General features: G+C 35.7%; 2 protein-coding genes across 2 annotated transcripts in view; one reads left to right on the top strand and one right to left on the bottom strand.

The window, feature by feature from the left end:
- Nucleotides 1–1,646, bottom strand: part of LOC113226940 (anaphase-promoting complex subunit 11-like) — a 66,238-nt gene extending 64,592 nt beyond the window's left edge. Inside the window, exons 1-2 of the mRNA XM_026459752.1 lie at nt 1,504–1,646; nt 1,185–1,429 (exon numbers count right to left, since the gene is read on the bottom strand). Coding sequence (XP_026315537.1) covers nt 1,194–1,429; nt 1,504–1,522 — 255 coding nt within the window. The 5' untranslated portion in view covers nt 1,523–1,646 and the 3' untranslated portion in view covers nt 1,185–1,193. The remainder of the gene's footprint in view (nt 1–1,184; nt 1,430–1,503) is intronic.
- A 957-nt stretch (nt 1,647–2,603) lies between these two features.
- On the top strand, nt 2,604–11,452 carry LOC113227190 (protein YIPF6). Its single transcript, XM_026460076.1, has 7 exons — nt 2,604–2,733; nt 4,480–4,599; nt 5,548–5,626; nt 6,426–6,600; nt 8,555–8,712; nt 9,697–10,006; nt 10,940–11,452. The coding sequence occupies exons 1-6, from the start codon at nt 2,707–2,709 to the stop codon at nt 9,813–9,815; spliced, it is 678 nt and encodes a 225-aa protein (XP_026315861.1). The 5' UTR covers nt 2,604–2,706; the 3' UTR covers nt 9,816–10,006; nt 10,940–11,452.
- The last annotated feature ends 64 nt before the right edge of the window (nt 11,453–11,516 follow it).

Below are 11,516 nucleotides of genomic sequence, written 5' to 3'. Positions count from 1 at the left end.
ATATATTACACTAATTTTTAATATGTCATTGGATAGGTAACTTATCACAAACTCGAATTTTTTTTTCCTGATGCAATGTTGGAATTTCCATTATCCCGAAAACCGAATTATATTGAAACTGTTGTTCTTTCAGGATATGTTGGATGTTTATCGCAAAAACACAATTAGGTTAGGTTAAGTTAGGTTTAAAAGAAAAAACATTTTCCTGTCAAAATTACTTTCGAGGTTATGAAAATTTGAGCAATGTTGTAACTGGGAAATGTCATTTCAGAATTCTGATAGGTAACCCTGTGACAGTGTGACCTCCTTACACCATCATCTCACCTCTTTGTATCGCCTCTCTCCGCTTGTATCCTATTATTTCAATATATGTTTCAATTTTAAATTTGAATTGTTCCATCTTCCTTCACATTCTCATTTTGTTTTCGTACCACGGTCACTCCCAGCTCGACCACCACAACAGTCAGAGCTGTTTCAAATTCCATCACGAATAATTGCTACTTCTGGTTCTTTACTACATTTATAATCATTTAATAAGCTAAATCATGTGTAATAATTTATAACAAATTTATAACAACCCATTGGATATTGTTATCATTCCATGCTGTGATGTTCCTTAAGTGTAGAAGTCACTTAGTTTTAAGGTATTATGTTCAATATTTATTTAATTTGTAGTATTTTATATGTGGAATATCATGAATAAATAAATGAATACACAATGGGATCAGTCCATTAGTTTAGGTGCTATAGAAAGACAGCCAGATACACAAATACGCAGTTCAAAGGTTTCAAAAACTCCCATCTTTTTGCATAAAAATTAAAAAAGGGTACCTATACCCAAATATGACACTGGCAAAACAGAAATGATTTTAGATATACAACAACAAGTGGATTTTATGATGTACAAAGTGTCCAGAATTTACCTTCATAACACATCATAAATAAATTGTCACATAATCTGGAGAATAAAGATGTAACTTACATTGCCAATAAATTACATTTAAACCTAACATGTTACTGCATAAGTCGTATGTTTTATACTAAGGGGTTAATACATTATTTATTTTTGTTTCACTCACATACATTTTATATTTACTTATCTAATAAATAAATAAACAAAAAATATCTACTGATGTTGGTATTTTGAGTGATTTTTCATGCCACTATTAGAGTGAATAACTTACCAAGTGTCTCTACTTGTTATTGAACTTCCAGTCCTGGCGGCACATAGGACACTGCTGCTGAGGCTGGGAGTGGAGCCACTTGACGATGCAATGGATATGGAAGCAGTGGGAGCACGCTCCCCACACTAAGGGGCAGTCGTCGCCTGGCAATTTACAGTCGGGACAACAACTGTCGAAGGGCATGCGACAGATGCCGCAGTTGTCGTCGTTCGCGATCCAACGCCACGTTGCAACCCCCGTCCAGCCTATGTAACACAAACCAACCCTCAATGGCACAGCAATAAATAGAAAACACTGACTTAAAAACAAAGATATTTACTTTTAACAGTGACTTTCATAGCTCGTTATGCGCATAACGATGACTTAAATTGTTGGCACAATGACTATAGGTATTATGTGAGATTTAAATTGTTTTTATCAGCGAAAAATACACAAAAACACGGATCGAAAACTGTTTTCCAATCATTCATGTTCAAATGTCAATGTCAGATTTTTTTTTAATTTATTAATGCTTTGGCAAAACCATCTGGCTAAACATGAAGTTTAATTATGTTTCTCATATAATTGTAAGTCAATGATGTTTCTATAAATATAGCCCACAAAGAAAATAGGCAATTTGATTGACTCGGGATTCCTTAAAACGGGCCAATACGGGTATTTTAGTTCGAGATTCGTATAATTTCGCGTTTTAATCTTCGATTAAGGCACAATAGCACTATCCTATTCCACTTTAAACTAGATTTCACAAAATAATTGAAAGTCAAAACAAAAACGACACTTTTCCCTCCAAAAGGTCCAGAGCGAATCCCTCAATGTCAGAGCATAGAACTAGGGATACGGAAAATGCATCGATAGTTTTTGGTATCCAGTATTTTTCCCTCCGATACCGATACGAAAAAAAAATATAATAATAAATAGGTAGTTTCTAATAAATCCTACTTAGGACACCTAAGGTTTTTTTTAAATGGCATCCTTTAACACAAATTACTTGGCTGTATAGTGCATGCCATCATTTTGTTTCTATAAAAGAAGTTTGTCCCTTCTTCAGAACCTTTCAACCGACATTTTTTTTTGTGGAAAAATGTAGTCCACTTAATATTCACACAGACTTGTTCACGGTGAATATATTGAATTATAATAATATAATATATAATTGAATTGTATGTTGGCTTATCAGCTTAACACTCGTATTTTATTTTGTCGTTAAATTGTACCCGATACGGTATCCGAATTTAATGAAGTTTCGTTTTATTGTTAATTTGCCGCTTACAATTTACCAAAATATAAAAGTTTTGAAAAAATGTAGAAAAAAAGTGAATTGAAAGGAATTAAGTAAATAGGGGGGTTAAGCAATAATTCTTACACTTTTTCTTCTTAGTTAGACTACCATTTGTACCCAGAAGAAATAACTATAAAACGAGCGCTCATAAAACAAAACGTCAAATTTCTAGGGTGCGCTTGATGTGTTGGAATTTATTTACTTGGGCCTAATTACTAAATATATTGATTAACATATTCGGAAATGACGAGTTTCGACGTTAAATATGATGTAAGTTTACATTTCCATCTCTTAAAATTCAGTACTCTTTTATATTTCAAATTATTAAATATAATTTTATACACCAATAAAAGCTGTTTGCCTTGGTATTTTGGTACTTTACAGCGGAGTGTCTATCACAAACCGAGTTCTTTTTTGTTTCGTGAATCTTTACTTTGCTAGATAATTGGCGATGTGACGGCTACGATCATTTTTAGTTACTAATAATCTTAAGTAGAGGCATCAAAATTTCATTCCTGTGACTCATTCTGAATTGACTTAGTAAGTAATTTGTATCAACAGTTGTTTATAAGGTGTGAAATTAAACGTATCAAAATAAAGAAGGAATGGGCACATTTTCAAATGAATTCCATTGTCTCCTAAATTTATTTTTTAAACTGACGGTGGAAATAAGTTCTTGAGTGGAAACCGCAATCACAGTGTAGTATAATAAGACAAGTAGTGCAACATTCACATGCTTGGAGCATAGTTTTGTGACATTATTATTTTAGTTGTACATCTACAAGTTATAAAACATAATGTGAAAAAATTAAGTAGTATCATAGTACTAGTAGTATCATGTATCATAGTACGTAGTAGTATTTTGACTATATTGAAATAACCTTTGTTAAATAAATTAACTATGTAATCATGACATATTCCATGATAGGATTCATGCATCCAAAAAGTTTGTCACTAAAATTTTAACTTAGTATTTTAATATAGAAGTGTATATTTTGATTTATTTTAAATTTGTATTTAAAAAAAACTGTTCCATTTTTGTTTTTTTTTCTTAATTTACAAAATCACTATTTATATTTTTTTGTTTCTGAGTACAGTTGTCATTGGAGAATTTTTTTTTCTCTTTACATTGTTTTAAAGTAGTGTTTTAATCAGTTTTCTGTAATCTGTACCATTACATTAAAATTAAATAAATACAACACTTACATATTGATATTTTTATACCAAGATCATGGATTAGTTTTGATTATGGTCTGATCATAAAATAGAATTGAAATGCAAGTTTGTATATAGAAAATTTTATTTTTTATAAATATTATTATTTATAAAAAAAAATTATTTGACATGTCAAAAATATTTTAAACACCACGTAAAGGCTTCAATTGTATAATGTAATGGTGTGTGCGACATGTGCTTTCCTAATCCAGTGCACCGTGAGATTAAGCAAATGTGTGCATCTATCAAGCCACAGTGCTATCTGGGCTGATAAAAAAAATAAAACGACCCTGGTGAAATGGTGCACATTGGGTGAGACCTATGTCCAGCACTGGACTACAATAGGATGATGGTGATGATGGATTTTGTCTTCTTAGATTTTTGTAGGTTACACCAATGCACCACAGTACAGCTGATAGTCAATATTAAACACTGAATATTAGTTTAACACTTAAGTACTATCCACACACATCAGGTTATGCCCAAAATGTGGCCGGGCTGTTGTTTGATATCCGGGCCCGTCCCAACCTGGACACGGACATGTGTGAACAAGTTCATTCAAAATGTATGCAGTTATATTTTCTGAGCCCCTAACGGAGCAGAGCACATCCACATTCCGGGCACGGCCCTAATGTGTGTGATTGTCTTTGAATATTCAAAATCTTAAAAGTCACTCCTAAAATTAAATACAACCCTGTGCCACTTACTGTCCATGGTCCAAGTCCAACATTCAAGTCCAGCTCAGCTAAGTTACTAAACATTTTATACCCTAATAAATTCTTTATAATATTTTGAAAACAGATGTATCCTGCCGGGGATGTAGGAGTAGGAATGGTGGAGGGTGAAATGAATATACCTGGGTCAGCAGCTCAAAACAGCGTGGAGTTTAACACACTGGATGAACCTATTAAAGAAACATTTGTAAGTTTTTATTATACAATATATTAAATTAACTATTTTGCCCTCAAAACGAAAAAAGGCACAACTGCTGTATAAGCGCTTGGAAGTCGAATTGCACACAACAGCCGGTTACACCATACCATCCCCTCTCAATCAGCAATATAACATTTTATATGGGGCAGTTTTTTCAAAGGGGCCATTTTACAATGGTTTTGTATCTCATAAATTTGCCTTGATGGAATTAATTGACCAAATCTATATCCTGTATATCTATTTTTCTTTATATGCTTATTAAGAACTATTTGTTTAGTCAAAATGGTAAAACACTATTGGTCATTGAAACAGCTCTGTTTTGCTAATGATAGTTACCCAGACGATATGGCCTTAGTTGCTTCTGATTTTATAATGTATGTGAAGTCATCACAATTTTATTTGCTCTAGCATTGGTTTAGTGAACAAGTATTCAGAAGTTGATGACGTGGTGCCTATTTTGGGTGGTGATAACCTTGCCAAACCCAAACACAGACCATATCTAGAACCATGGACCTAAAAGAGGACTAGGCTAATCGTGATATAAAACAGCGTAGTTGGGTATTTAGTAACTGTTGGCACACCAGAGTTTGCGACGTATATCAAATATCTATTTTTGTAACAATTCGTTTTATATTAATGAGCTGCAGTTTATTAAAGCTACTAGCTTAACGTACAAACTAGATACGCGCCACAATCTTCCGCGGAATGCGCGAGCGTTTGTCGTTACAAAAATTCGCTTCCTTCAGTTCCGCCGCAATATAAATTGAGCCTTACAATCTGTAGTATGGAGATTAGTAGTCCTTTTGATTGTTGGTCCATTCCCTTCACTGGAATGCAAATTTTGTATACAAATTGTATTAGGCGCTTTGACAAAGTATGCATGTTATGATATTTAAATTATTAGTGTTAGACTAATGTAGTATTATTATTTTCTAGCTCCGTGACCTCAGAGCGGTGGGCAACAAATTTTTCCATGTTCTCATCCCTAGAGAGAAAACTAGTCTCTTAAAGGAATGTAAGTCTTTAGTTTCTATTTTACCTAACTATTACTTTATAGTTCAATTAGTTGTAGTTACTTGTAGTTTCAAAGGTGATAGGTTTTATGCAGAATTAGCCTGGATTAATACCACCGCTGTACCTGTTTGGAATATAGAGAAAGACAAGACGGCAGTAACCATTTTTCATCAGTGGGATAGTCTGACTGTTAAACATATTTATACTTTACACTCTTAAACCTAAACACACAGAGAGCAAGTGCGGGATGGGCGCGTGTCGGGTCGTATACCCGGGGCGTGTGTAATTTCGTGTATTTATATAGACGAAGATCAACACGCGGGACTGCGTTTGCGATGTAACTGTTGCCGCTATCTAGTCGAGCACGCCCGACCCGCTACCGACTCGCGCCCGAATTGTGTGTGATGGCAAAGGAACAGCGCGTCTCACGCGACGGACACGATTAGGGCCGCAACCGCTCTCTGTATGTTTCACGCTCTATTGTTTATTGAATTTACTATGCTTAACCACCGCGATATTCATTATATTTTTTTGTGCGTCGAAAGCCGAAATACTCTATGCAAAGATCTTATAACAGACACAGAAGAATTTTGAAGCGTAGTTAGAAGAGCGATGGGGACGGAATTACGTGGTCCCGTGGTTCGAGTCCTGCCGGGTCGAAGGAATTTTTCTTTGTGTTCGATCTTTGTATTTAATAACTAAACGGATTAGTTTGAGTGTTGCATGTCCTCTAACAATAGCATACAACGACAAGAATTACGCATTTCTCTTCCATAATCATCTCTAACTTTTCTTTTCAGGGGACCTTTGGGGCCCGCTTCTACTCTGCACATTGATGGCGACCATCTTGCAGGGCTCAGCGGAACGGGCAGATAATTCCAACGACGGCGGTCCCGAGTTTGCAGAAGTATTTGTGTTGGTCTGGATCGGAGCCACTGTTGTTACATTCAATTCTAAATTGCTGGGTGGTAACATGTAAGTGATAATGAGCCTTATTATTTACTAATATTAATAAAATTACGTAGGGAAAATCAAACTTATAAGAAAATTTCAAGTAACATATGACATCAAACTATAAGCAGCAGTAGAGTAGTATTAGTAGATGTAATAAGTTGGATGGACATCAAAGACTTGAATATTAATATAAGTAAAACCAAAATTATAATATTTAGATCTTACAACTCAAATCCCATACCGATTAAAATTAATTACAACTCTGATACTGTAGATGAAGTAGACACATTTAACTTTCTTGGGTTAACAATCGACAAGAACCTTAATCGGAAGGAACACATCGAACAGATGTACATGAACCTAAACTTATTTGTTTATGCTTTACGAAGACTAAGGCAAACTGACGGCCTATCACGGCTACGTTTCGTCCGTGCTCAGCTACGGTCTTGTACTATGGGGCAACTCAGTAATCTTAGAAAGAGCGTTTAAAGTCTAGAAGAAGTATATTCGAGCAATTTGCGGCGCGTGGTTCGATGACAGTTGCAAACCGCTGTTCAAAAGGCTGATCATATTACCTTGGCCATGCATGTACATTAGGGATTTCTGCGTATTTGTCAATTCTCATCCTCAATATTTTAAAACACGCGGTGAAGTCATTCAAAGGCAAACTAGATCAAAAATTATGAATCTCTTATACCAACCTCGTTGTCATTGCCATAAAGTAATTTATAAGAATAACTGCTTCAACATGTGTATAATTATTTACAATAAATTGCCAAACAAATTAAATTGTTACAAGGACATACTTTTAAATTAAAATTGACAAAATGGCTTTTGACACGTTGCTTCTATAGTAATAAAGAATACTTAGAATTTACAAATTCATTACGTTAATTAGAAACTATAGAGACTAAACATTGAATCCCACATCTGCTTGCAGGTTGAATACAATGTACCTAATTTTACTTAAGACCTTTGTAATTACTGTATCCTGGCAAATAAACGTATTCTATTTTATTCTAAAAAAAAGCATTAAAACATACTTGTAAAGATTTTTGAATTTCTATCGAAATTTGTCTAAATGTAGATCTCTATTTACTTAATTTTGTTTTATTAGTAGTCGATATAAATTTCGGCTTTGCGAGTAGTATTCGTCACCCACAAGGATAGAATTCGCTGACGACCTGGCATAGAATTCGCTGGATGTAAGGGCGCGTTTTCATTATGTCGTGACATTAGTAAAGCAGTTTAAAGTGTCGTAGCTTGTATATTTAAATGAAGTTGTTCACATATAGTACAACACAATTAACTGTCGTTCACGACTTTTTTGACGTTACGACGACAGACTGTGAGACAATGGGAAAAGCTGGAACGACAATCGTCTGACGATAAATAAAACGTCACGATAAAAATGTGACGACAGGTAATTGCATCTTCAAATAAACCTGTCGTACAAACGACAAGGCGACTGCCCTGAACCTTTTGAATTATTGTCGTCACGATCTAGTGGGAACAACTAGACACGACAGTCGCTCAACGATAAAATAAACGTCCACGATACAGTCACGACAGATGGTCGTGATACAGGAACAGGCTAGATGCGACCGTCGGCGTCGTGAAACGATAAATAAAACGTTAAGACCTTAGGGCGCGTTCCCAATATGTTGTGACGACAGATAGTCGTGCAGTTTACAGTGTTGTGCATTGTATATTTAAAAAAAGTCACGACTTTTTGTCGTTACGACTGTCGTGACAATGGGCAGAGTTAGAACGACAGTTGTCTGATGATAACTAAAACGCCACGATTAAAACGTGACGACAGTCACATAAAACGTCCCGATAAAAACTGCACGACTATCTACCGTCACGACATAATGGGAATGCACCCTTAGCAGCGCCAAACCGGTTGTTGTAGCTTTCGGCTGAAATGAAGTAGCTACCACATGATCTGACCAGCATTTTTCTAATGTTGCAGCTCATTCTTCCAGTCAGTATGCGTGCTGGGTTACTGCCTGCTGCCTATCGCGATGGCGCTGATAGTATGTCGTATCATCTTATTCAGTACGCAAAGCACGTTCCTCTTCTTCCTCCGGCTTGTCATTTCTATAGTCGGTTACGTTTGGGCTACTTTCGGTAAGTAAATTTGTGAATTGAACTGTGTTGTACTTTTGTATGTGAAAGTCTTCGTATTCCCCAAGAGTTAGGCTGAATTTTATTAGTAAAAAATTTTATTAGTATGTTTGGACATAGCATAATGAACTTTGTGTCAATTGTGTAAGGTGCAAAGTAGCCAAAACACAAGTCGCGCGTTTTCCGGATAATTCTCGCAGTCTCGGAAATTCCTTTCAGGTACTACAGTACTTGTACAAACTAGATACGATACATCGTATCTAGTTTGTACATTTTACAGTTGAGATAGGCTCAATTACATTACGGCGGAACGGAACGGAATGGAAGCGTCATCTGCGTCTCAAGCGTCTGTCTTCGCGAGACTTCTCGCGGATTTGCCAGGCGTCGCCGACGACAGCTGCGGAATTCGAATGCGCGAGAATTCCGAGGAAGACGCGTGACCTGACTTTTGGCTCGTATCTAGTTTGTACGTTACACAATTGACCATAAATTCAATACGCTATATGCAAAGCATCGTTACAAAAAGATCGCTTCCATTCAGTTCCGCCGCAGTATAAATTGAGCCATAGAGTTTAATACGCTATGTACAGACGGCAGCACATCAAGTTGCACGGATCTTGTTCCATTGCACTGGAGGCGATGTTCGAATAAAGGTGTATAGTTGGATGTTGGATGTTGTATTGTTGTTCACTATACAATTTTGTTACAAAAATCCACTTCCACGCGACATTGTAAATTTGGGGATAACATCCAATTAAAAAATTAAAAAATGTGTGAGTAAAATGAGCAAATACATATTTGGCTTACTAATATTGAAATGCCAACAAGTGCTCTCATTAATCATTAGAGTTACAAACTCGTAACTAATTTCAAAATCAACTTAAATATAAACAAAAAACCTTGTTTTTGAAATCAGTTATCACTTCTCTAATCTGCAGTACTTTGAAATTTGCAATCAGAATTAAATTCATTGTATACCATTTCCAGCTGCTACAAAGTTCCTCGGGGACAGTCAACCGGAAGGCAAGAAAGCATTGGCTGTGTATCCAATATGCCTCTTCTACTTTATCTTATCTTGGCTAGTCGTCTCTCATAGTAATGTGTAAAGTGTACATTAGTGATGTGATATGGACTGTTAGAGATAATTTGTGAATATAGTAAGTGAGTTTACATTTAATGTATTAAGATGTGTTTGCTTTAGACAGTTTGTGAAGAGTACAAATTGTGCTAGTGCAAGAAGTGTTCCAGTAATGGCACTAGGGTGAGAAGGGGTTGTATAGCTGTATATAAACAGAAGGTAAGAAAAATTGATCGTTAGTATCTAATTTGTTATAATTATTAATATAAAGTTCGATCCGACGATGACGAAATACTTTCATAGATTTCTCATAGATGGCGCTACGGCTAAAAAGTCGTTGATAACCAAATACTAAGATCCGACAACAACCATAGAGATCTTCGTGAGTTCCGCTGGTTCGTCTCGCGGGTTAGTTGGCATAGCGTCTTGCACGGTTTGCTAGGACACGTCGGTTCCAGTTCGGCCGGATCAAAGGATTTTTTTTAAGTGTTGGACCTTTTTATAAATATTTATAACAAACTAGTGGAGTCATTTCACAAAAAAAATTGAATGTCAATTCAATAAAAATTTACTTTAGTATCTAAGCTGTGCTTATGAGAAACATATTGTATTTTGTGTATCATGTGTAATGGAGCCCCATATTATTACTATTGGTAGAGCTCATGACTCTGGGAATGGCCATAACAACATGAGATTATTAGATATGAAGATACGTTCTGCACAATGCCAAATGTTTTATTCATAAATGTTTCATGTATTGTATATAGTCTTAATTTGGACTTGGTACATTGTACCACATGGCACCAATGTTAACCTTTGATTTTTTATTTAATGATATAATAAGCGCGCATTTTACCTTCATCTCACATGATGGAAAGTGACAATGAAGCATGCACACCTAAATAATGCATATTTACTTTAGCCTTGAAAAGGTCCAAGTTCGCGTTCAGAGAACATGTCTGCAGGCAAGGAATTCCACTCCAAAACCGTTCGCCATATAAATATGGAAGCGTAACGCTTCGTGCGAATCTTTGGAATATTCACAGTATAGGGATGGAACCCCTACGTCTAGTCCCCCGATGTGGGAAAGGTGAAGGCAGAATTAAATCATGCAATTCCATCGCACTCTCTGTGTTTTATAATTGTTCACAGGAAACATGCTTTTGACTTTGAAGAAACAACTTGTAAAATCCTGTGACGTTGGCGAAATCGTCGCGCAAAACGACGGAGCCATAGATACAAAAGTTGAAGTTAAAAGCAAAAAACTGCACTACAAAGAATTAATGCATAAAATATAGGCAGTTACGCGCTGGCTTATGGTGAGAATAGTCAAAGAGCAACATCTGAATTCATATAGAGTATTATGCGAGAGAATGGTGCCAGTAAAAGCATTTAAAAATAGTCCGTAAGTCTTAAGCAAACACACGCTTTACAATTTTGATTAATAATTATATTTATTATGACTAGAGCGGGTGCTCTGGTCCGTCGTATATTCGCTATTGTTTAATTAATTGCGTTATAATATAGCACAATGTGCATTATTAACATTCCAGATGATTCGCTAAAGGTTGACAACTTAGTAGAGAATTTTTATGTTTTGTAAGCTTTTCGGAGACAGGTCATTTGTATATGTGTAGTGATATGGGAAGAATTCTTTGCTAAGTTGTCAAAAAACAGAGAAGTATTTATATTTTTCCGAATTAAGGGTATAAACGACACAATTTTGTAC

This window comes from Hyposmocoma kahamanoa, unplaced genomic scaffold (genome assembly GCF_003589595.1).
Source record: "Hyposmocoma kahamanoa isolate Upper Pololo Valley unplaced genomic scaffold, ASM358959v1 202, whole genome shotgun sequence".
NCBI classification, from domain to species: Eukaryota; Metazoa; Arthropoda; class Insecta; order Lepidoptera; family Cosmopterigidae; genus Hyposmocoma; species Hyposmocoma kahamanoa.
Note: the sequence above shows the minus strand (reverse complement) of the source record. Positions and strands in the feature narration are given on the sequence as shown.